The following is a 27004-nucleotide window of genomic DNA, read 5'->3' on the forward strand; positions in this document are numbered from 1 at the left end:
TGTTCTCTCCAAATAATGTAGTTTTCATTATGGTAAGCACGAAAGGAAAATACAGTAATTATTCAAACAGTTCTCCGTCACAGTCGTTCTAACAGTGCTGTATAATCGAGCAATATAAAAAATGGAACACCCAAGCTGCTTTCAGGAAGTCAAAGCAACTTAAACACACACGTGTAGCCTAAAAACATTGAATGAGACTGAATGATCAACGAGTAACATACTTGTTACACATAAGATGGCAGGTTCAAATACAGGCATTGCAAGTAATCAATGCTGAAAAACGAATTCAATCTTCCCTCCCATATTGCTTATGACTGTACCTTTCAAATTGCTCTGTCGGGCTGAAACGTGAGCAGGCTTTTGAATTGCAGCTGGTCGCTAGCTAGTAGCCAGGTAGCTGACAGGTACACATAGCCTTTAGCAACACCAGTTGAATGCTTTATTTTTTTTCCTGTAATGTAAATCTAAGAGCATAAAGTGATGGAAAGGAACCAGACTTGAGCAAATAATCAGTCAGGCCCCTTTTGGAAAGAGCTCGAGAAAGACAGCAAATGCCATGGGGGGTTGGTTGCATGTCAGTAATGTCAGTGCCCCTGGTTGTAACCAACCACCATGTGCTAAGAAGCCTATGGTCTATTAGAGCTATAGAACTTGTGTCAGGCCCAGAAAAACACAGTTGAGAGCAGCAAAAAAAGTTAGATATAAGAATGAAATTAGAAAATTTGCAGGCTCGGGATTCAATTCACCCATGCAGGTCAAGGGTAAGCTATCACTTGGAAATGCCTTCATGCGACGTGCTTTGGTGGGCTCAAAAGCCAGGCTGATGATAAGGATGACGAGATGTAAACTTTTGCAAAACTACCATCGTAGTACATACATAAAAAAAAGTCTGAATTTCACCAGGCTTCAGCATATGCAATGCGATAGCATTTCTGCATTTTCACATCAGTTGGATGAAAAAATTTAGGGTTGGGCCTGGGGTTCATCCTCTTGAAGGCTACAGTGTATAGTACTGACTAATAACTTGTTGCTTAGACAACTTTCTCTGCACATAACATGTGAAGAATTTTGATAACTTGACTGCACTCATGGCTAGAGGTTAGCAGGTAGTGCAAGGCCTCGTGGTGTTTTCTGCGCACTCGTCCATTGTAGTATACGCTTAAGGCGAGTAAATAAACTCAGTTTGAAGTTAGCACCTGCGTTGTCTTCCTGAACTTGGTCGCATTTTTTACTTTCCTGCGCTAAAAATCTTTCCCGTGTAAATTACCGAGCCACATCTGGTGTTAGGCTCTGTACTATTATTTTCTGTTTATCATGGCACTATATTTCAAGCAACTGCTTCTGGTGCTATCTCTATCGGACCATGTGAGAAGCACTGCACTTTTGGAGATTGCCGAGTCATGATCGTGTGTTTGTGCATACAATGAGGCATGGTGCATGTTTGATGTGCATGTTTGATGTGCATGTTTGATGATGTGCATGTGTTTGTGTCTGCCGTCTTCATGCAGGAACTGAGTGTGTCCAAAATTTCTCTCAAGGCAAGTACTGCCACCTAGTGGCTTTTGTTGCTTTCTTTTTTTCTTCATAACCAAGAAAAAAAATTCAAACTGCTTTTTTCTTAAGTTTGCTCTCTCACAAGACTTGCATGGTTCCTTTAGAATGCAACATAGTCCTTCCTTACCAACAAATGACCAGCTACACTTTAGCTGTAGCCTCCGGTGTTTCTACAATGCCTGCCCAGTTGCATTGAAATGCATGAGAGCCAGTTGTACACAGTGGCGGGGCCACATTCCTAGACACTTTATTGCGATAGCAATTATATGGACACTCCAAGTCAATTTTTGACGTCGGTGCCACCGGGAAGTTCGGTATATGTTTAAGTATGTATGATATATGCCATGCCATGCTATATGACATGCGGTATATGCTGGTTATATTGCCAAACCATTCTATCACTAAAGTTGCTCATACCAGGTCTTACATGCTTGACCAAATTATTTCTCAGAATCTTGAAATGGCAGCCCACTAACAAATGTCATGAAACAAAACACCGACAGTGCATGCCTTTTATCTTAAATCTTCTCAGCCTTAAATATTGAAAGTGCGAAACAATAACAGAGCTCAAACCTGAAAATGATGTAATTTTATTGGCACAGCTGTGCACCACCTCCGGGATCGGCCCAGGGAGGGGGTTTGAAACAAACAATATGGAAAAGTGGTGGTAAAGTCACTAAGAAAGACTGCTTTAATTAACAGACATAAATTTAATTGTCCACGAGAAATAACAGGGGGGCATTGCCTTGTGCCTTTCATTTTTTGCATCTTTTCTGGCTTACCGAGTCTCCTCTCAGTAGGAGTGGCACTCTGTTATCGCAAAATCGCAATTTACAAATAAGTTTAGCTTAAAATGATTTTTTTAAGTATCTCTTTAATGTTCACCTCAATGCTGTCACCCTTCGGCTGTGAAGACACCCTTGCCTCGAAGAACATTTTCGTGTTTCTCGTCAGTATGGTCAAAGTTTCTGCTTTTTTCGTTAGTTTTGGCTACACCTTTATAATGCAGCGTGTGATGTTGTCTTGCAAAGATCTATGTTGCGAAGATGATGTTGTGTTGCTGAAGCAAGGTCACGGTTCTCCTTAGACCAGGAGTGCTGGCTTTCTGACTTCGATCTGTTTGTCACTGCAGTGTAATTATAGTGAATGAATGAGTGACTTAATTAAATTACTAGAGAATTCTTCCAACATGGCTGCATATCTACTTGACTGTTGTCCCAACAGTGATGTAGATGACGTTCACTGGAAGAAACAGCTGAATGAATGCAGGAAAGCTTGCCAATTCACTCGGGAAAGCAGCAGCAAACTGAAAAAAAAGCACAGAAGCTAGAAATACAGGACCAGCACTGTAATTTTGTAGGGGTGTGCGAATATTTGAAATTTCAAATGTGCGTCGAATTTTCTTTCGTATTCTATAGGTATTCAATTCGATAATTTACTGTTCGAAGTTGTCAAATGTTGGTTTCTGTTCAAATACTAAGTGAGAAACAGTTGCTGTAGTCTACAAGGAGAAAGATGTATGTATATGCAAGTGGAGATTCTTCTGAATGATTCTGCTGCTGGTAAATGGCAGTTGTTGAGCAGATTCACCATTTCCTGAGCAGTTGCATGGAGTTCACTTCTGCACAGTAGTTTCCAGCAGTTAAACACGCGTGCCACGTCTTAAGCAGCCTGCGAATTTGTTGTTAATTGTCATTTAAGCAGAGCAATTTATTATTTCACCAATCTTTATATGCTTGGATTCATCCAAAACGAGGTGCGCTGCTTTTGTATTGCACTTAGGTCCTTGAACAGGCACAACACTCTACTGTGTGCATCTAGTGATTGCTGTTCCTTGGAGTTGTTACTGTCAGAGTCACTGGTGCAACAGATGTGGTCACCTTTCGGTTTCTTATTTATAAGCTTCCTCATTGACCTGGTACCCAGTTGTTAATGGCAATAATGCATCACAAAGCATAAATACTTTTTTTTTGTTAACTGGACTCAACACTACCTTTATATTTCACTTTCTTTAGAAAGCTAAAATATTTGGTATTTGGTTTGATTCAATAATTTCGTAATTCGAACACGCCTATTACTTAGTGAAGATTTTTTTTGTTACTGGCAGTGAGTCCCTTTTTTTTGGGGAGTGGGGGAGGGGGATGTCTGAAAGGATCAGATGGGTTAAAAGGTCGATGTTGTTCTCGCACAGACGTCAGACTCGTCGGAGAGTCGCCTGCAAGCAAGCGGAGAACTCTCTCGCCGCGGCTCCTTTGGCAACCAGCGCTCCCTGACCAACGAAGGGCTGGTACCCACGTACGCTGCTGAAGCCAGTCGGTAAGGACAGTCTGCACAAAATGGAAGGTGTTGGCCAAATGTTTTGGGAAGGAACTTGGCAGCGTGGGGTTGCTGCTTGGCTGTAGATGGACGGCGTTAAAACATTGCAACAGCATTACCCAGCACGTATCGAACTTTGCAGAGTCTGCCAAGTCTAACTTGAACTTTGAGTCATTGCACATTTAAAGCCGGCACACGTGCATTGCTGGGAAAGCATCGAGCAGATTTTATTGTGTTTTGCCTGGTACGCTTTTTCTTTGCCACCATTGACAAGCAAGCAACAAGCAACAGTCTGACATATGGCAGCAGAAATAGTGCTCTGCCATTAACCTTACAGGCTCACTGTGACCTTGGCACAGTCTCGTCTTCCTACGAAGCAAGTAGTCGCACAGTACACCTTGAAGTGAGTGAACTGGACCGAAGAACCGAACCAGATTGGCAATGCCTTTGGGGTTCTGTATTCACTAAAATTTAATGGCTCCGTTTAGTTCAGGCTCCCAAAAGAAAAATACTGTATAGACTCGTATAAGGGCTGCACTTTCACAATTTTGACGAGGTGTGACCCTTACACGGGACCAAACGTTTTCGTCAAAATGGTGCCGGCGCAGCCAGCGACTTGTGCACACCCTGGCTATAGCCATCTAGTAGCAGCACGGCCAACTACGCAGCGCGTGATAATTTGCCGATGCGTGCGTGTGGCATTGGAGCACGGAACGCGATTGCTTCTCTGTTGGAATTTTTTTTTCCCCAAAATATTGGGCTACCAAGTTGGGAGTGCGGCCCTTACACGAGTTTATACAGTAAACAACCGGCTAGCCTTTATCATGCGCTGGAGCTCTATTGGATTGGAAGTGGATCTTCCTCAGTTGAATTGTGCTTTAAAGCACTAACCAGTCTTGCCTCAAGAGCATTTTTACTGAATTGTGTCATTGTGTGGTCATATCCTTGAAGGGTCGCTGTAATATTGCACTACACCACGCAGTGCCATTGTTGGCGGTACAAGCATCTCGGAGAACTATGCCTTTGCGGGCGTCCATCACATCTTTGACCAGCACCGCGATGCCGGTGAGTACAAGAGGAAGAATCCCAGCTTGGCGCTGTTGCTTTGGCAAGAGAACCTGCTTTCGTACTTGTCCTTTCTTCGAACTTGAATTTATTGTCCCCACAAATGTTTTACATGTAGATATTTATTTGTCTTTTCGGACTCAATAGAATCGTCAAAGGAATTTCTTTTATAACTGCCCATTGAATGCATCGAACAAGCAGTTACACACCAATTATGGACAAAAAATACGCACCAGTGAATGACAGAACAAAGGTAACACGCAAACAAATTTTGAATTCTCGGCAGAGACAGGTCTTTTTGTCAAAGTGCTTGTGCTGAGCCATGGACGCCGATAAACAGGAGCAGCGACTTGCCTATTTTGCAATGAGTCTGGCAAAGCCGACTGTGTAATGTCCACGCAATGCAGTTGGCTGCAGTGCCCTCTTCTAACACTCAGCTGCTCTGGTGTTTGTGCTTTCGAAACGTGTTCTCTCTCCTTTCTTTCTCCACTAGCTGTTGGCGCTAAGTCACCATGCAGATGGGGCGTAAAGAAACAAACCAACTTGTACACGATAACGACTGGTGCTTGTCGGTCAGGTAGAGCATGCAAACATCGCCAAACATGGCGGCGATTCGAGGAAACGTGTCTCACTCATTGAAGTGCATCAACTCGTTATCCGCAGCTTGAAAAAGACGCGATAGGCCCATTGCTGTAGCAAGAGCTTGCAGTATTGTTGGCATTGCAAGAGGGCACAGGTGACACCCAGCGCAGCGGTTGCTAGGGTTACTATAAGTTTCAACACCACCTACGTGTTGCTTCACAAAGCCTGAATAGGTGGCACATGAGTTGGACCACCTTCTCAGGTGAGTCGGCACTCCTGTACTTTGTGTACTGGGCACTCTTGTTTTTTTAGACTTTACAAGCCTTCGTATAACAGTTTTCTGTACTTTAGGACAGTGCAGTAACTTGTGAGGCTTTATGATAAGGCAGCCCTGCTTTCAGAATGCTATTACTGCACTTTTGTTCTCAAAGGTTCGCTGCTACATTATTCATCATATTTGAAAGAACACTTTGAGTCTCATTCCTGCACGACAGTCACCCACAATTCAAGGCCTTGTCTTAGATACTTTTCAGTGAAAGACTTTATTTAGGACACGTTGTTGAGGGCCCATCATTCGCAACGTTTACCCGCGAAGTGCACATTAGTACATTAGTATGCACATTGGGTGCACATTAAAGAACCCCAAGTGGCGAAAATTAATCCAGAGTCCCTCACTACAGCATGCCTCATAATCAAATTGTAGGTTTGGCATGTGAAAGCCCAGAATTTTTTTTTTTTTTTTGCTCAACAATAGTCAAAGAGCAATATCCTGGGCTAGAGCCAATTTTTCGACAAGGAAACCTGTTGTCTCCGTCAGGGCCCCGACAAAGACTAGACAAGACTTCACAGTTTTATTGCGATAGCAATTATATGGACTCTCGAAGCGTGTTGGCGCATATCGATGCTTAGTGCATTTGGCTGCAAAAGCGACAAAGCCAAGTGAATGCACTGTTACGCTGTGTTCAATTAGCTCTGCCGGAACCAGGACAGCGTTCTGGTTGCCGCTGCTGGCATGAGCGCTATGCGGACACACATTAGCATTTATGCTGAGCAGCTGTGTGCGAACCACTAGTATTACTGGAATGGACAGTAATCGTCAAGGTAAATCTACCCAATTCTTTCTTTAAGCGCTGACGAAGGTTGATGGTTCTCCTTCGGTCTCATCTCAAGCACCATCAACTTGTGTCGCCTCCAATGCTGTTGGTGGAGCTCATCATTATGCCAGCTTTCCTAGATGACCTGAGCACAACGTTAAGCCTTGCTATCACTTTCAATGCTTTGTCAGCCTTCAGGTGAAAGTGCCACTCATATATGTATTACGTTGTCATTTAAGCTGCACAGCGTGAAAAATTTGAACACAAGGTGAAGATGGTCAAGGCGGTCAAAGCGGGAGGTGAAAGGGTGCCAAGAGAGAAGAAGCTCGAAAAAAGTTCATTTGGGTGTTGCACCATTTGGAAAAAGTGGCGGCCCAGCACAATGCGGATGTGTTTTTTTTTTTAGCCGAGAATAAGCTCAGTGCTATCTGGTCCAGCCTTGCAAAAATGCCTAAGCAATAAGGAGCAACCAAGATGCACTCATTGCGCACTAAACATGGAATGCAATTTGCTCCCTGCAGATGTCGGGGCAGTCTATGACATTCCTTTCGCCTACAGAAGGCAGTACATCAGACAAACGGGCTGGTGCATGAACATTTGACTCGGAGAGCACCACTGCTCGCTCTAGGGCGCAGCCTGTTCCCACCTTGCATTACACAGCCGTGAACGTGGGTGTAAACTAATTTTATCGGACGCCTTGGTAATCAACTAACACGAGTGGTCAACTAACACGAGAGATAGAGAGATAGTGAAACCTTTCCTAATCCAGAGAAATGGCGACACATGCATTAGCCAACCATCGCTGACTCTGTTCAAGAGTTAAGTGAATGTGCTGAAAACTTTCGGTGTGTTATCGCCCTGAACCCGTTGCTTTGTCCGCACATTTGTTTTGTTACTCTTGTTTACCTTGTCCATACTTTTGTGTAATAAGTTTCAGATTGAAGTCGGCACTATCTTGTCCTTTCTTCGCCTCGTGACCACATTTTGTCATGCTATGCAGCTACAACATAAAGTCATACAAACTAGCCCAAGCTTCCAAGCTTCAAAGTTAAATACTATGTCTTCTCTGAAATCAGTAAAGAAACCACTCAATCAAGTGTCCTTGTCAAAACATTGGCTCCAGCAGCATCCCTTGTATGGCCACTGTTGGTCATTTTCGAATCTTCCGTCTTCTGTAAACCTCATGCCTTGCTTGCTTGCGTAAATGTGCTTCTTTCTGTATTGAAAGCACCAATGTAAATGAAGTACATAATTGCGATATCATACAACCCCGAAGCATTATGGAGGAAAAGAAGAAAGATGTGTTTACAACGAATCGAACAATTCACGGGTGGCTAACATGCCACTCTTGCGATTGGGACAAGCAGCTCATAGTAATTGGGCACGTGTTGGGCTGCCACATGCTGTGTAAACAAACACTTTGCGTGCCTTGTATTCCCAGTGACCTTGGTGCGGTTTGCGAACAACGAGAAGTACTTGCTGGGCTGCTCGTCTGCGGATGGGAACCTGTCCATTTGCCGGTTGGACCCGCCCTGCGTGCTTTACATGCTCGAGGGACACCATGGCAAAGTCACCGGTGAGCCTGCCACTGTGGCCCTGGGATATACTGTACAGCTCCATAACTTTGTTTCAGTAATTGTTTGCGAATTGGGCACGGCTACTAAAATTTTGTGATTTCGAGCTTGTGCCATACAGCTCACTTGGGCCGCAAAAGCTCTTTTGTGTTTTATTAATGCATTAGCATTCATAGGGTACTTCAATGAATGTCTATATGACGCCAACTTGGGCAACTAGCTACGTGCCACTGGTAACCACGGAAAAAAAGATCCCTTTAATTTCTCCCATGGGGAGCAGAATGTAACCCACGTGACAAGGGTTCCTCAAGGACAGCAGCCCGGCGCTTTAGCATCCTGCGCCATAAATCCACTATCGCCAACACGGGTAACTGAGTATGCACCACTGGGTGTGCGTCAAGCGAGGGAACAATTCTCAGCCTAATTATGAACCATTCCTGCTTTTTGGAACACTGCAGTCTGTATAGCCTTTTGCGTGGCATTTCACTAACACGTGGTCTTCATACATGACACAATGGCAACGCAGCTGAAGCAGGGCAAAGATGACAAAGTGCCTCTTACGGTCTCACTGATGAAGCCACTGCACACCGCCTGACTCATAGAAGTGTGATACTCCCTCTCCGCCAGGAGATCCCCCGTACAGCATTTGAAAGGGCTGGCATAGCGCAAGCTTACGCAGCCACGTAAATGGAACGCACCACGTTTTAGAGCGTACAGCTAGCGAAACTAGCTGGTGAGAAAGGTTGTTTAGTTTTCGGAATAGTATCCATATTTCTTCCCTGCGTTTAACTGCGTTTAACTTCACTGCATTTCCCACTTGCGAAATTCGCATAAATTAACTGCACGCAAAAATTAATAGTTCTACATTAGACTCTAAATGCATCTTCACGAGCTGAAATAATGCTTACCTGTGATTTCTTGCTCTAACAGTAGCATATGTAACATACACGAGCACACAGCACTGAACAAGTGTCTGACTCCTGGCCTGCCAGCTGACGTCTCTCCCTCTCACTTCTGCTGGGCTATTTCCGTCTTTCTCATTGTACTCTCAGTTAGAGACCCACTCTTGTCCCTCAGTGGCTGTGGTGTTCTGGTACCAAAAAAATGTTCTGGGGTCAATTCCCAGCCTCAGCGGCTGCAATTAGACAGGGGTGTAATGCAGAAACACTCATGTGCCAAGCTTTGGGTGCACATTAAAGCTCTGCAGGTGGTAAGACTGAATCCAAAGCCCTTCGCTACAGTGTCTTTCATATCCCTTGTGTTGCTTTGGTATGTTAAACACAATCAATCATTCAGAATAGAGAAGCAACCCTTTTAGTGTCCCACCTACCTCCGGCATGTGCTGGTGGTAGGTGGGAACACATAATGGTCGTGGCACATGCTATGTATTTGCTGCCTTATTTCTGTTTTGTATGTCTTAAAATTGGTTAGCAGAGGCACAGACTGAATGCATTTATTTATTTATTTATTTATTTATTTATTTATTTATTTATTTATTTATTTATTTATTTATTTATTTATTTATTTATTTATTTACTTAATTACTTACTTATTATTTATTTATTTATTTGTTTATTATTTATTTATTTACAATACCTCAAATACCCCTGTTGAAGGGGCTTTACATGAGGGGTGGGCAAACATACAAATTAACAGGAACACAATTTGGTATGTAACATGGCAAGCAAAGACAGGCAGACATCTCGATGAATACAATAAGACATCGACATAAACATGGTAAAGATAATGCTACAGGTAATACAAGCAGTAGACACAATCAGGCAAGTGATTCAATGGCAGACCTAAAATGCGCAGGATCAGCATAAACAATGGCACTGACTGGAAGGTTGTTCTAGTCGACAGCTGTTTCAGAAAATAAGGAATGAAGATGAGCAGTTGTCCGAGCATGTGGTGGATAAACTGCTTTATGGTGGCTCATATGGCTTGAAAGACAGTGTGCTGGTTTGATAAGGGTGTTGTCGGGAGGGAGGGTATGCTAGAGTTTATGATAAAGGCAAAGTCTGAAGGTTTTGCGACGCCTATCTAGTTTGGGAAGATTAGCTTTTGATTTTAGCTGAGTGACACTTGTATGGTATGAGTAGATCGAAAAGATGAATCTGGCTTTATATATGGCTTAATGCATGAGCACAAAGATAATGTAATGGGCGTGTAGCTTTACGCACACACACGCACTTATGTGCCTGGAATCGAAAAGAAATCGGCAGTGCTCTACCACCTGTGATGACGCTTTTTGTGGGTTTGTGCCGTGTTTGTGATTGCAGTGCATGTTTATATTCTCTTCTTGTTTTATGTTCCTTCTTTATCCTTGCCCGAGTACTCTATTGGCGATAGCTGGCTTTAAAGGAACCTACATTTTTTCTACATTTGGAACTTTTGAAGTAAAACACCATGGGTTATATTGACAGCACGGCCACTTAATGACCCATGCACTACTGTCACAGCCAGTGTCTTGTGTACACATGCACAAAGCTGGGCTTTCTTTCTACACATACCTTCACGAAAGTGCCTCTTTCTTTGTGAAATGAGCGAATACAACTACAGTCTGCTTGTTTGGGTCTGCCATCGCACAGGCTTCGAGTGGTCTCTCTCCAACGACCTCTTGGTGTCTGGGTCTCTGGATGGCACGGTGCGGCTCTGGGACGCTAAGACGGGAAGCTGCGTGCGCACGGTGCCCGATCCATCTGGGGCAGCCATCCTGTCGTGCGTGTTCCAGCCAGCTAACAACAACATGGTGGTTGTATCCTTCGATGAGCCAGTGGCATCTCGTGCTTGCAGCTGAACTGCGTGCAATTGAACTGTGCCTCAAGATGAAGCTACTGGTGCCTTGTCACCTTGCAGAAGACACACAGCATTTGAATCCACTGGAAGTTGCTCTGGTAGCAGGAGGGCAGGCAACACCAAAGTCAGGAGGGAGCGCATTCTTTATTGGGCAAACTTGCGCCAGCTAAAGGAAACCGAGCAACTCGGCAGCACTGAGAGTGACCAGCACGGTCGGCGGTCGTGGAACATAAAGGTGCAGCTCATAGTCAGCCCCTACGTACAGCTTGTAGTCAACTATTTTAGATCAACCTGCGACCACTACCATATTTCAGCCCCTACGTACAGCTTGTAGTCAACTATTTTAGATGAACCTGTGACCACTACCATATTTCTGGAACTCACTGTATTTATGTGGAGTACAGGCCTTTCTTTGTGGAGGTGGCTCCAACAGACGCCATGATCTGACACCATGAGCATGCAAGAATAGGAACATGCTAATGGTAATAGCACTCCAAGAAATGAAAATGCATGGAAAAGACAAACATGTGTGGTAATATCACAAGAGTAATAAAATGCTGTACATGACATACAATATCACAGAGTAAGAAGCAAACCTGCTTGTCATGTCTCATGTCCAGCAGGAAGCATTCTTGTACGGGCTTGTGAACTGTCAAACAGTCAGTTGTGGCAGTTGTTAATCAAAATTTTTACCTCTTGGAAGGTCAGGCTTTTGGCAAACACTTGCGTTAACGAGAAAGCCGATGATTTGTGAAGCAAGCCGTTGAACATTCTACATTTTAGTTACAAAGCAGATGGCCAAGTACTCTGTCTCTGCCTGACTTTCATCTTTTCTTTCACACCATCCTCGCCTCATAGTAACTGTACTTGTTGCAAACCTTCTTGATGGTGTTATCTTTTCTGTAAGTTTGCGCCAATATAATACTGTCACACTTGTGACAAACACGCTATTGCTATCCTTGACTTTCTGTGGCATCTCAGACTGGAAATGACAAAGGTCTTGTCCAGGTGCTCAACATTTCCACAGGCATCTACCTCAAGGTCAGTCTCTTGCAACTTAGGTATCTAGCATTGTACAACAGCTGTAACAGTTTATGTGACTCTGGTGTTGATTGGAACACTGGACAGTGGACTTTTACCTGTTCAAGGTTGGAACAAACTTATTGCTGTCCATGTTGCAGCTTTAATAACTTGCCATGGTTCTGAGACGAGAAGTTGCGTTTTTTTTTTTTTTTTTTTGGGGGGGGGGGGGGGGGAGGCTGTGAGAAGGAAAGTGGGTGCTAAATCTGAATGCTAAATCAAGCTCAAATGATGACTGATTGATTAGGGTTTCAAGGTACAGGCATTAGTTTTGCCCAAAAGAAGGGTTCTGTAAGTGAGAAAAGATGTAAATTTAGCACAGGGTTTGCACGGCCGCTATGAATAGAGTGCCAGCACCTGTGCTATATCATGTCCTCTACAGGTACAATGAATAAATTGTTGTCGGCCACTAAGGAAAGAAACTAATGTTGCATCTCAACATGCGAGAAAATGCAGCTTGTAGTGTTGTATAAGTGGTATTCGAAACACAGTGGTTATGATGTTCTTCCAGTGCTTGATGTAGGCAAAATTGTGACCTTCCAGATCAGTTTCTGTTGCCCTGAGAAAACCGTCACTGGAGCATTCATGTTAAACAGCTTATTTCTTATTTTAATGAATACTTCAGTTGAGTGAATAAAGTATAAAGTCTCTGTATAAGCATTATATCATGCCCTACACAAAAAGGTTTCAAACTCAGTTCACAAACTGAGTTTCACAAACTTTATTGCGACCCAGTAGTGTCTGTACGTGCTCACCCAGCCTAATTTATGATACTACAGCTGATAACATGACTGATAATACGGCTCAGTGATGCTGCAAAGCCTTGGAATATGTATTCAATTCATCGAAAAGGGAATTATATTCAAAGCACAGTGCAGGAGTCCCTGAAATTGTTACAAAACGATCGTTAATGAATGCTTGAGGTTTTATTTGAATGCTCTATGCTGAGTGTCGCTGAAGTAGGAGTGGCAGGTTTGTACTGTACTCATCCAGTTAAAATTCTCAACTGTTTGCACTGGAATTTGACAGAGAGGTATGATTTTATGTAATAGTATCATGTTTGCATTCAATACTTCCGAGTGGGATCCACAACATTTTCGAAGTGCACATGTCGTCTGCAGCATTGCCACTCAAAAAATGTCAATTTCACTGCGATAGAACAGTGGCGCCATCTGTCACTGCTATATCGAAACTGCGTTCACCATGTCCATGACAAGTGGCCCCGATGTTTCATGCCAACGGGATAACAAACTGAACCCAGTACAGGATGCTATTTGTGGGTGAAATTTCAGTGGGCTAAGGAATCAGTGGCTTAGCTTGGAGTCGTGTACCTGGCACTACTATTTATACGACACTTAATACATGCCTTGGGTTTTAGTAAAAGGCTGTTGGTGCACACGACTGAATTAAGTGAAGCTTCAGTTAAGCTACCCCTTTCTTTTTTACTGTTACCATGGTGCGTTACATGGTACCAAGTGTAGTTTTGCTTACCTTTCTTGCATGCACACACTTCACAGGGCGGCAGTAGCCAGACCACTGGCTGCGTCCTCTGCCTGACCTTTGAGCCGACGGGCAAGATGCTCTGGGCCGGCGACGACCGGGTGAGGTCAACAGAATGTAGCAGTGCAGTGCCTTACGTTTAGCCATTCCTCACAGTCAACAGCTTTGTCAGCTACAATCAACTCACATTGGTTTTCAGCTGCTAGGTATCAGATATATTACTTTTTATTATCAGGAGGTTGGAGGCATAGTCAACAATAGTTTGGATCATGTAAAAGGCCTAGTTTCAAGTAGGGTATGTCCAGCCTCCGTGCAAAATTTTATGTTTGAAATACGAGTGGCTGTGTCACTGAAAGCTGTCAAAAATAGATGTTTTCCATAGCTACACTGAAGAAAAAGCAGCTGTCACTACTGCTAGCTGGAAATTACTGGGAGCCTGGAATGGTTGAGACCCGGCAAAGCATGTGCTCATGACCTCCGAGATCAAGACCCCCATGGTACGCTTAAAATCTCGAAGGCCATGTCTGGGATTTGTGTCGTACCCACCAATTATGCACTAGGCACACACACATTGTCGGCTTGGGTGCTAATTAGGGGCTGGGAATAAAAGATTGTGACAGTTACCAGCGTTGCAGGTTTGCCAATATTGCTTTCATAGTATATATACAATTCATTTATACCAAATTTAGCCAAAGTAAGATTTCGTTACAGTTAGCCTTTAAGTTATGTGAAAAGTGTCAAATGTTGATCTGAGACAAAAGTGTAATGTAATATTTAAAAAGTGTGCATTGAGGGATCCCCGAATAATTAACGAATAAAGCTTTATTACAAGAGAGAATTGGCTTGCGGCCTATGTGGCGGTATTTGTGAGGAGAGGTTTATGTTTAGGGGATTAAAGGGATTATTGGGACAGCTTTTATACGGAACTCTCTTGGCGGTGCTAGATTCACTGGCAAACTCCCACAGGTAGTGTAGAAACCTATCTACAATTGCACATCGACATTAACGCACATGAGGCCAGTGAAAACATTATGAAGCAAGCTTGTTGTTCGGCAATCGTCTCGCTTCTAAGACAGTTTGTGGTTAACTGCTCTGTCAACAAGTGAAATTTGAAAGTGTACATAATTTTTGTTACAATATTAATAATTCAATGCACCATGGACATGTGCAACTTGTTAATGAAACCTCTGACATGTGTGAATGAATGCATTTTACTTCTAGAAAAATGCTTATGAACCAACTATTGAGTGGTCTAAATTTATGTTTGTGGAAGCGGGGCCTTTGCATTGCAATCTGTGTCACAAGCTTTATGATCACTGTAAGATTTCTTTGTGCTGATACAATCGAGCCTCGATATGCCCAACGCAAATGCAACAAATTGTCGGATATAACAAAGTAAATCTAGAACATTTCTGGCTTGTACCAGCATGTAATGAATATATGCCTATGAGAATCATTTGATGTAACATATGTATTTTCTTGTCTGATAAAATTTAGTTTTTCAAGGTTTCGACTGTACTATGTAGTTGCAAGAGAAAAGCTAAATTGCCTGCTGTGCATTTTCTGTGTGGTGCAGGGCTACATTGTGTCCTACCTGTTCGACCTGCCCACTGGAAAGCTGACCAAGGGAAAGCGGTGAGTTGCATGCCTGCTACCGCACCGTGCAAGCAATCCTTGAAGTAGATTTAAAAAATATATTTATTTCTGATTGGAATTGAGAATTTTGTTCATAGGAACACTGCATGTCAAACAGCATGGGACCTTGTGCTAAGGCATTATTTAGCACCTTCTCTTGTGCAGAGACTGCAGCCGAGGCGACATTGCATGTTTTGCATATTGTGCTCTTTCCCAGACTGAGGCGACGCTTTTCTTTTTTTCCTTTCTTTTTCACGTCGTTTTTGTTTCTTACATGTACTGCCGGGAAGTGTTTGTCTTGCTGCTACCACATTAGCTGGTGATGAGCTCAGTATCTACAGGGTCACACTGCGTCTCTGACGGTACAGATGTGAAAGGTAGCCTTGTAAGCTTGCTCTTAAGTGCAGATATTATCCAAATACAGTTAAACCTCGATATAACGAAGTTAAATACAATGAAATTCTCGATATAACGAAGTATTGAATTTTTCATAACCTCTTATCCATATAACACCATGTAATTAGAAGTTCAATATAACGAAGCTTGTTTATATGCTATTTCAATATAACGAGATTTTACTGCCGCCGCAAAGGAATGCCGAAACAGTAAACGGAAACTTCCGCGGATGCAGATGGTCAAATGATTGAATTACAAGCGGCTGCTTCCGAACGCATCTCTCAAATAGTGTCCTGTACGACAAGAGCGACTGCCGAAGTTCCGCATAAAATCTAAGTGTGATAAGATGGGGGTTAAGTTGGGGTTAAGTTTCGAATTCTGGCACGCGTCTCGGCCCTGGCTGCACATGGCTATAAGCGTGGCTGAGTGCATACGCACCCTGCTTTAGAGGCAATCTGCGCTGTGTACAAAGAGTGGGCCTGCCGAGACGGCGTTGCATCATGTAAGCTGTCTTCCCACATGTTTAGTATTAGAGGTTGCGTAATCTTGAGTTTCAGAGTCTCCTTGAAACGAGAGGGGAGGGGAAGCATTCGCTCCCAGCTACCGGTGCTTTTCATGGTAGCGTTGTCCCAGTGTGGGCGACGCTATCAGCCGCAAGAGTGGACGTGGACGCGACGCGAGGGCATGACTAGCTTCGCTTAATTCGTACCGCCAATGTGAAGATATTGTCGATGTGGCATGAAATCGTATCATTCATTGCCAACTCACGAATTCAATGAAATGAATTGTTTTCTCTTTCAGATTTGCTTTTTTAGATTGCCCAGTAATGCAGAAAATTTTGCGGCCCATTTCCGTGTAAGAGAAATCTATCGGTGATTGTACTTATTTGCATAAAAGGTCAAATTTCAATACAACGAAGCAAATTGCCGATTTCACCAACTTCGTTATACTGAGGTTTAACTGTATACATGCACAAGCTCTCACTGCTCTTGCTGTCTTCTTTCTTTTATTCCTTCCCCCATGCAGGGTAGCCAACCAAACATCCGTCTGGTTACCGTATTTTCTGGTCTATAAGCCGCACCTTTGTATAAGTCGCACCCCCCTGAAAAGTGCAGTTTGACCGCAAAAAAATATGTATATAAGTCGCACCGGCGTATAAAACACACCTGTTCATTGGATAAACGATTTAAAATTGTTACAGTGATGTTTCACTTCGTGAACGCGGGTCACACGCAAGCATATGGGTGTCATTCTTGTATAATTACAATTGCAATGATACAGACACTCCAGACGCATTTCTGCCATTGTGGTCGCTGCGATGTTCTGTATAAAGTCCAAAGGCAATAACATCGTCCCCGTGCGCCGTATGCTGTATGTGCAAGTAAAGCATGCAACGGTGAACCGAATTGTGCACAAGGGAGGAAAGCGAGAAGGCAGCACGGGACGGAGGGGTGGGGGGGGCTTGTACTCTGGTAGCAACTGCGTAGTTAGTGAAGCGGCGCGAGCCATATCTTGAAAGCGATGTGCAGATGTGACGACTTCAGGGTCGGTCGTTTTGCGGTCGGCCTGCTGCCGTTTCCGTTGCTGCTCCGTCCTTCTCGCACTCCGCTTGGTAACTCGATCAAGAGAAGAACCCAGTGCCTAAATAGTGTGCACACGACCCGTAGCAACTGCCAGAGGAGGTCAACCCAGCGCGCTTCGCATGGCCATAGCATTCAATCCGATTTTGCTGGCTGTTTTGAGAAAGAAATAAACGTATATAAGTTGCACCATTCTATGAGACGCACCGATGCAGAAAAAGAACGTGACTTATACACCGGGAAATACGGTAACTTCCCTGCCCTTCCATGTTCTCTCTCTCTGCACAAAATGCCAGAGTTTAGCGTTTGCTGAATTTCAGTGGGGGCGCTGATTGCATTTTGTTGTCTCTACAGCTATTGAACCACTCAAGTTGCAATGCAGATCGCTTTTGACAGCATTGTTAACGTTGTAACACACGCAGGATGGTGGTGGCCGAAAACTGCCCAATCACGTGCCTCTCGGCACGCCAGTGGGCAAGCCGTGAAGCCAGGGACCCGTCGGTGCTGGCCAACTGCGGCCTCATCAATGCTCTCCTTCTCTACAGGTAGGCATGGCAGCAACCATTCATTATCTAGTGCCCCTGTAGGGGGCAGTGCAGGAAACAACTTGGCAGGTGGACAAAATCACCATTCGTCATCCTGTTTATGTCTACTGGAGGATGAAGGCCTCTCCCAGCAATCTCCTTTTATCTCTGCCTTGTGCCAGCTGACCCCATCTTATGCTTGCAAGTTTCCTAATTTCATCACACCTCCTAATCCCCTGCCCTCCTCGACTGCACTTCCCTTCTCTTGGCACCCATTCTGTAACTCTAATAGACCACCGGTTATCCAGCCCTGCGCATTACGCGGCCTTACGTTGCCTGCCCAGCTTCATTTCTTCCACTTAGTGTCAACTAGAATATCAGCTACCCCCAGTTTGCTCTCTGATCCACACCGCCTGATCATTTTATGTTCCATCAATAATTAGACAGTCCTGAACTTATTTTCAAGATTCTTTGTTAACCTCAGCTGGACAACAGCAAGCCACAAACCTCATCGGTACAAACAAGCCTCAACTTGAAGCACTATCTATGATCCACAGAGTTGGCTCTTGACTGGAGGAGGCACTGTGATTCAGTAATGCTCCTCTGTAGCTCCTGAAGTGAGGACTTCCTTGCCAAATGTGCCCCTGTTTCAGTGCTTTCAAGAAGCCACTGAAAGCAACTATTTATCATATTTCAGCTCGAGAATGAATTACAAGCATTTCCTTCGGCGCACTGACCACAGCAGTTGAGAGATGATGCTACTCTCCACTTAAGTCGAAGTGCAACCGGAAATGTAAAGAGTATAACGGGGCGATGCAGGGAAGGCTGAAACTGAAATGATCGAGAAATGTATTTTTCTCTTCACTGTTGTTCTCCATATTCTTCATCACAAAGTCAGAAAAATTACATTGGATGTCGAAAGTAAACAGGCTACTGTGCGCCTTCATCGTACGTTGTTCAGCTATGTGCTCCGTACGGTTCTAGTGGCGCTCCTGACACTCCAGAATTCTGTGTAGAGAATGTGAGAGTTCTTTTCATTCTCCAAGGCATTGAAAGTCTTGGCATACCACAGGAACTCCTTTAAACAGCCTGTAGTCAGCATGGTGGTTGCAGGCAACACAGCTCGTATGCTTTTTGACAAAAACTTTCCATTGGGCATACTAATCAGCCTACACTGCAGTAAACTGCAGTAAACATTACTATTTCTGCAGTAAACATTACACTTGCATTGCTAACCAGGGCCGGAATAACATGCCTATATGGGCATGGCCTGAGCCAATTTGACCTACCACAGAGGGCTAATGGCGGACTTGGAATAAAAACAAATTGGAAAATTTCTACGTTATCCCTGACCAAGCAACAGTACAGTGGTGTGGCAGACGTGCATTTAGTAAGTGCCGCAGAGGAACCTGCACTTTGGGCAGGTGCAGCCTGTACAACCTGATAATGATGGGCCCATTTCGCTGTCCAAGTGATGGCAACATTCATAAACGTTTCCAATGCAGCAGGTGCATTTTGCTTAAAAGCGATATTGTGATAACTCATGATTCATTAAGGGCGGTCACCAGCAAATAAGCAGCTTTATTAAATAAGCATTGTGAGACACAGACTTAGCAGCTCCGCTGCAATAAACCACTTCATGTGACCTAGCAGCGATATAACTAATTCATGTTTACATATGTAGTGCTGAAGATTGTTGTTCAACTAAGACAACTCTATCATTGCAATGCATGCTAGCGAGAGCTGGTGAAGTTTGACGATGCTCGTTTTCATTAGCTGCACATGTCATGACTACAGGCGGGGGCGGTTGCTGGCTCGTCAGGAGTTCATCCCTTTAACCAGGATGATTTTTTTTCTGAAAATACGAAAGGCCTTCTTCCCAAGGAGCTCATTATATGCTTTAAGATTAAAATTAAGTTGTGGGGTTTTACGTGCCTAAACCACAATATGATTATGAGGCACGCCATACTGAGGGCTCCGGATTAATTTTGGCCGCCAAAGTTCTTTAACATGCACCCAATTCACGGTACAGAGGCATTTTTGCATTTTGTCCCCCTTGAAATGCGACCGCCGTGGTCGGGGATTCGATCCTGCGCCTTCGGGCTTAGCTGCACAACGCCAAAGCCACTACACCGCCGCAGTGGGTCGTTAAATGTTTTGTTTGGTGCGTTTGTGTAGACAAAAGCTTTCCAGTGTATAGATCTACTGCAGGTTGCTGAGGCACTTGTTTAATTAGCGAAAAGACTCGAACGCTTGACTGGAAAACAGAAACACGGGTACTGACGTTTTGCAAACGCGTCTGCAGTGTGCAGGGCTCGGATGGCAGCCTGGCTCTCAAGCGCAAGTTCCACGTCAAGCATCGATGCCGCACCCCAGTGCGAAGTTCCTTTTGTCCCATCATGTCATTCCGCCAGGGTGCTTGCATCGGTGAGTTTGCGCATTGTCCACTCAACTGCTGCCATGATAACATAGTGTATGTCAACTTACTTGTGTTATAGCGTTCCAACACACGGTAAAAGCCTTCAAGATTTTAATTATGCTGTTCAGCTGCTGTTACAGTCCTCCATGTCTTCTTTCTCCTCTTGTTCTCCGTGTTTGTCGTCTTCGTTATCTGTTCATCCAGGATCACTACATGTGTCTAGCACCCACAAAGCAACACTGTGGCTATGAGAGATGCCATAGTAGGGAAGGCGCTCCAGATTTTCAACCATATGGGCACCTATAACCTTTTCAGTGCCGGGTCTTTTTAGAGGTGACTCGCCCCCTTTTTAACGCTTTTAACAGCAGAGCTGTTTTTTTTTTCTTGAGTATTATAAAACGAACACAGTGGCTTATTTTTGGTAATGCAGAAGGGGAAAAAATGACATATATGATGGCAAGTGCACTCTTGATATGGTCTTCACACTCCTATCTGACAAACGGAATAAAATTCGCAATAGACGCAAAATCATGATTGATGTGCATGCTTCCGCGATGGCACCACCATGTCAGGGTCAGAATCCGTCGTGGTCGAAGTTGCCTTTTTCTCAACGACAAGCGGTCATCTTCCGTCAGCAACGAAATTTCATTACATTTAAATCGTGTATAAACACACTTCGTTATATTGAGGTTCTAAATACATGATGTTCTATGGACAAGAAGTTATAAAAACTTAAATACTTAGTTATATCGAGAATTTTATTATATTGAAGTTCGTTATATTGACGTTAGGGTAAGTGTACAAATTTTCTACCGTACCAAATGCACTGAAATGTTGCTAGCTTGCTGTGGGACGTGTGGGCTTTAACATATCATGTATGCTTCAAGCATAAGACTTGAAGAGTGACTCCAACCAAATAAGGGAATATTAGCCCGACATTTCGGAGCCAATTTGGCTCCTTCGTCAGGCAAATAAATTCCCTTATTTGGTTGGAGTCACTCTCTAAGTCTTAATCAGTTTTCCCAACCAGACAGGCAATTCTGTCGAAATGTTTAGCTTCAAGTCTATACTTCAAGCTGGAAAATATGGTGTCATGGCCCCTTTAAAAGCAAGTTTTCCTGCATATTTTTGGCATTGTCTATTGCTAACGTACTTTTGGTAAAGATTGCAGACACTGCTTTACACTATCATAAAACAATTAGCAGTGTTATACTAAGTGATAAAATTACTTTATGGAGTGTTAATGCAAAAGTTTCTGCGTCCCACATTTTCTTCTTTTCTTTCTTTCTTCCTTTTTCATTTGCGTTAGGTAGTTGGTGGCTCTATTATATCGCGGTACGAAGCCTCACTTCCTCGAGAGTGCCAGAAATAATTAACTGCAGCATCTTTTGTGCAACCTGTTCAAAACTCGTGCGAAGTGCAGCGAAGCCAGATGTGAAAAAGGAGACTATTCCCGTCACTGAAAGCAGAAGTGGCGTTCACATGGTATCATAAACGACTCAAGAGTGCACCAGTCAGCCCACTGTGGCTGTTTAAGGCCACATAATGACTATGTCGCCGAAAGCTGGTAAAGTGGCCCTTCCACTTGTGTACTTCTCTTGAAAACGCAGGGGGACACACTCTCACCTCGTGTGCCGTCAAGTGCTGAATGTACTTGGCTTTTGGCAGCACGGTCATAGTGTGTGTTACGTACGTCAGTTGTGTCTCGTACCACAAGACTGCCACACAATGTTTTGGTTAGGAGAAAGTTTACTCTTTCATGTCCCAAGCTGAGCAGCACTTGTTGTCCATTTTGAGCTGGTCGCATTAAAGGCTAATGTAGTTATTTATCGAGGAATTACACACTTGAGTTCCAGGGCAGAATTACCAGATGGACAGCTTCCAGAAAAAAAAAAAAAAACTAGAATTAGACTAATTTTCTAGCAACGCTCATGGCAGTAGACGCCTAGCTTCTTGCATGTGGCAATTCACGTGTTGCTTGGATCATTTGTCTTGAAGTAAAGTATCACTCGATGAACAACATTTGAAGCACTTGACGCCCAAGCTTAAAGACTATGTGATACACCGCTGTGACGCTGTTGCAGTGACCGGCAGTGAAGATCAGTGTGTCAACTTCTTCGACGTGGAGCGTGCAAAGCCGCTCCTCAACAAACTCCAGGGCCACTCTGCGGCCGTGCTCGACGTGTGCTTCAACTACGACGAATCTCTGCTGGCCTCAAGCGATGCGCAAGGAATGGTCATCCTTTGGAAGAGGTCTTCGGCTTGATGCCAACCCTTCTTGTCCTGGAAACGAGTTGCCTCAGTTGAAGAGGTTACAGTAGCACTTGGTTGTGTTTAGCTTTGTTTCGTGTCACACAACCCGGTGGATAGCTGGGTTGAATGACACAAGATAGTGATGTGCATTGAGAACACTGCAGGCTGAATACAAGTGTAAGAATCCTGTGCAATAATTATGCAGTGCAAGTAGCATAGTGCAGTCGTATGCGAGTTGGGTCTTACAACTAGCATGGAGCCAGTGACTTCACCCAAAGTGTAAACTTTGACCTCATTTGTCAGTATATGCTGCGTAAGCGAATGGTTAACGATTTCTTGTAAAACCATCTTCACAGCAATTTGAAGCAAGAGTAGCCTGATTTAGCATTTGAATGGTAACCATGGTAGACATAGGACTGCTGTGTGCGTTAAAGTGCGACTTGTTTCTACAACATCAACATTATGGTCGTTGGCAGACCTTGGCCTGGCTCTGTGCTACTGGCTCTTAATGCCATGACTTGTTGGCCACGAATTCATTATAGTTATTGTTGAGCCTTCTTTCTTGCCTTATACTTGTGCTGTTTGCTTATGTCCTGCGCTGTATACAATACCATCACCTACAATTGCAGCTTTTGCCTTTATGGTGAAGCAAATTCTTGGTGTCATTACTTGTCTTTGACTATTCAGAGGATGCTACGTGTGGTCACAAGCTCAGACTCTTGAGCTGGTGGGGGCCACATTCCGATTCCCATCCCAGCAGAGGCAATTCCTATACAGTCAAACTTCGATATAACGAACCTCAATTTAACGAAATTCGCGATGCAATGAACTATTTTTATTTCCCCATCTTAGTTCTATTGAATTAACGAAACCTCGATATAGCGAAGTTTTTCGCTGCCAGTACAACTTCGTTATATAGAGGTTTGACTGTAGAGTGAGCCTCCGTGGATGCTACCATGCAGAGGCAGGCTCCACGGAAAGAATAGTTTATTTAAATGATGGCTCTAGGCCTCTTTAGGCAAGTGGGTAGGGGAAGGGGGCTAAGTATCCATGGGAGCATTTCCCCGCAAAGGCAATTTTTTTGTTGTTTTTGTTGATATGAAATTAAAAGGAGAGCTTGGAGCCTTTGTCGGTACTGGCTACTCCTCCTTGCAGGTTAAACATAACTAAGAGCACAAAAATACACTGAAGACTGGGCAGGGATTGCTTATGGAGGCAATCCCTGCAGAGGCAGTCTCCATGGATGCAACCATACAAAGACAATCTCTGTAGAGGCAATCACCAGAGAGCCAATTCCCACGGTGGAAATCTCCACAGGGGCAATCCCTGTGGATGCGGTCTCCATTATCGTATTCATGTGGAGGTGATCTCCATAGATGCAACAATGCAAAGATAATCCAAGCAGAGGCAATTTTCCTATATTCAATCTCCAAGGATGCAATTACCGTGGAGCCGATCCCCATAGAAGCGTTCGATGCGGAGGCAGTCCCCAGAGTGTGGTTCGATCGGCTGAGACAGTGAAAACTGACAGGAGGGTTTACTATTCTCTACAGTGAAAGCAGCAGGACCCATTCGTGTCTTTCATTATGCACATGCACACCAACACTGCAGCCTTGCCTTGATTACAATAACCACTGTCTGCACTAACTTCTCTTCCAATTGTTATTAGTGGCAGTGTTGCATCATGACTGTGCAACGAATAATCACCAAATATGAAATGCCTGAATAAAACGAGTTTTACAGGTGACAACTGCTTGGCAAGCTAGCAAAGTAATTCTACAATAAATTTCATGGCCCTAGCTTCTGTACAACTGCGCTCGAGTCCACCTTCTGATGCTGCATTCCATAACAGAAGTTTGTACAGACGCGGCAGTAGTGCATCATCTGAGAGCTCAGTCAAGTTGCTTGCTGGGCATGTTGCTAGGTTGACATTAAAAAAAAGAAAAACTGCGAAGGACTAGTGTACAGCTTGAATCCCAGTGCTCGCCCAGTGCTCGTCCATCATTGTTCGCGTTTTCTTTCTGTGTTGCTTTACTGGTTGTTCTCATGCTCAATAGAGACCTCATGCCTCGAGCAACCTTGGAGGTCAAATCATGTGTCTTTACGTCTCTGCCATTAATGGTCTCTGCATCAGAACTTCTAAGCACAATTTGAATCTGCCAGTCTGTTTCAGCTATTTGGACTGCACTGCTTGGGGACTGTCTCTGTTGGAACTGGAATCGGAATGTGACCTCAGTATAATAAGCCACGTCTGGCTTCTGATAGCAGCAGACTCGAGCAGTATTACACTATGGATTGTTGTTCTAGTGTACGTTTACGCATTCCAACATACTAAATGTGGAAATGTTGATAGGATGCCTGTTTTATCGTCACCATTAAGCATAAGCATTAAATGACATTGTTTTATATCTAGTATTGTATCATATACCAGCCATGGAGATTATAATTTTGTACATATGACCTGCCAGGATGTTTTACTGTTTGCCAAATCATGTCAAGTTGATTTTGTGTAGAGACCTAGGTAGAAGCTCACTATGTTCAAACCCTCACCTCACAAAAGGGGGAAACTACATTTTGTAAGTTCCTCGAGTGTATGAAGAGGAACCAGCATTCCCTTTGAACTTAAAATGCCCCATAGATCAGTGTTTCACATAGAGTAGTACCTGTGATTGAGCATGCTGGTTGCAGTCGGAGAAGTTTAAAGGACACTATAGAGGTAGATTACTCAGTAAATCTTCTTGCTGGGCTACTTGGTTCTTAATGCTTAGTAAATAGATACCGCATAAAGCAGATAAGGACGAGAAGGTAGACACACAGACTAGCACAAACTTGAATTTCCATGTAGAAATCCATTTGGTTGTGGATTTTGACGGCCTCTGCTATGGCCTAGTTAGCTTTTTTATCGGCAACGATTGACAGCATTGTATTCTAAAAGAGCCAAGGACTGAACTTTGAAAGTTTTGAGATTACTGCTGCATCAAGAACAGCCCAAAAATGAGAAACTACTTTAAAATCTGTGATGTCACCCTGGTATACCAGCACTGGGGTTCTGGTGGGAAACATTAAAAAAAAATGGTTCTTTAACCTTTGTTTTGTCTTCTAATAATCAACCTCTTACTGCGAAATTAAAGAAAGGAATGATTTGAAAGTGTAGTGCATTATCAGGCTAAGCTGATTCTGTGTGTTCCACTGCTTTGAGTTCAGTGCCACCATCACACTTGTGCTGTATGCGATCAACCGTGTTACCTGCAACACCTTGTTGCTGTGCGGCTTATAAAGCCTAAGTCCTCTATGTGCTAAACATTGGTCACGACAGTGCAAGTTATAGGAAAAGCACTTCACCCCTCAACTTGCATCTGCATATGATTGTAGGTATAAGCAGTATTGTTGAAGACACTGGCTTTCCAGGATGTTCATTCAATCAAGATGAATTCATTTGAGAATTTTCTTATACATTTTCACGGTTCATATGCGGACAACTGCTTTACTGTGATGAATGATCTGACTAAGTGCGGTGACCTCTTTAAGGGTTTACTGAACGATTTGAGCTTGGGTCAAATGAACAGGTCATTGTTTTTTCACTACAATTTTCTTTCGTTTTTTAATTTTTTTTATTCTGAGGACTCATAAGTTTAGTCTGAAATCCTTTATGCTCAAATGTGTTTTTATTCATCGTTTCATGACTCCCTAGCTTGGTAGTTGAGTTGAAATGAGCTCAGAAGAGCAGTTCAAGCACTGTTTAAACCCTAAAAAAAAAGTGTAAAAAAAGCTTGTTACAAGTAAAACTGCAACACAAAATGCTAACTCTGTATGAAATTTTAGTGTAGACGAGCGAGCAATATAGCTAGAAAAGCCCTCTCTACCTTCTTTCTTCCGTTAATTATGCAACACTTAGTGTACGATAAAGCCGGCCAATGCCCTGTATTTTTTATTAGAGTAACACTTGTGTTGCCATTATTGCGCAACACATTTGAGAAGGTTTGAAATATGGGAACGTGCCGATTAGAATCTGTACTGGACTCTTGAAATGAGGCCAGTATTTTTTTTTTTTTATTCACTGGGGCACTGGAATGCCGTGATTTGGATGTGATGATCCACTCGTGATCTGTTGCAGCTTTACATCTGTGCCAGAGGACATACAAATGATACAAGTGAATTGCCGTCAATGATGCGCAAACTTGAGAGGTTGAGTGCCCGTCTTTTATATGCCAATAAGTGCTCTCCTCGATGGCTGCGTTATGGTTTCTGGTTGCTGTGATGTGTACATATATAGGTGAAAGCAGATTGTATGGACTTTTGTAGCAGTAGTTAGCAACATTCCGTCCGGATTTAGTCAATAAAACTTCATGCTTAGCCATCTATCTGCCTCTGTGGCGTTCTTGGTCTTTCAGCATTGCACAAAGGGTCCCCGAAATGGTTTTTGTCGTACGCCTAGACACAGAGGGTATCTCTCGGGAAATGCTTTCTCAGAAGAAGTGTGTGTCAGTGCGCTATGGCAGCACAGGTACAAGTGGTTAAACGTTACCTTCCCCTCAAGCCGCGGCGTTCCCCCTCAACTTTTAACACCGTGTGGTGCAAGCGGTGACGCGAGTGTTGTTTGATTCCAGTGTTGATTTGAGCCGAGGGTGTTCCT

The 27004-nt window shown here is 43.6% G+C and overlaps 1 protein-coding gene across 2 annotated transcripts in view; it reads left to right on the forward strand.

The window, feature by feature from the left end:
- The window catches only part of LOC119453552 (WD repeat-containing protein 13), a 34931-nt gene extending 8201 nt beyond the window's left edge, over positions 1–26730 (forward strand). The window contains exons 5-15 of one of the 2 annotated variants that reach the window (XM_037715604.2): positions 1509–1538; positions 3746–3870; positions 4853–4935; positions 8053–8187; positions 10777–10943; positions 11966–12025; positions 13582–13665; positions 15141–15199; positions 17598–17720; positions 20005–20126; positions 22203–26730. In XM_037715604.2, the coding sequence (XP_037571532.1) occupies positions 1509–1538; positions 3746–3870; positions 4853–4935; positions 8053–8187; positions 10777–10943; positions 11966–12025; positions 13582–13665; positions 15141–15199; positions 17598–17720; positions 20005–20126; positions 22203–22384 (1170 nt within the window). In that variant the 3' untranslated portion in view covers positions 22385–26730. The remainder of the gene's footprint in view (positions 1–1508; positions 1539–3745; positions 3871–4852; positions 4936–8052; positions 8188–10776; positions 10944–11965; positions 12026–13581; positions 13666–15140; positions 15200–17597; positions 17721–20004; positions 20127–22202) is intronic. The other variant, XM_037715605.2, reaches the window with a different exon arrangement.
- The last annotated feature ends 274 nt before the right edge of the window (positions 26731–27004 follow it).

The sequence above is a fragment of the Dermacentor silvarum genome, chromosome 5, assembly GCF_013339745.2.
Source record: "Dermacentor silvarum isolate Dsil-2018 chromosome 5, BIME_Dsil_1.4, whole genome shotgun sequence".
In the NCBI taxonomy this organism is placed as follows: Eukaryota; Metazoa; Arthropoda; class Arachnida; order Ixodida; family Ixodidae; genus Dermacentor; species Dermacentor silvarum.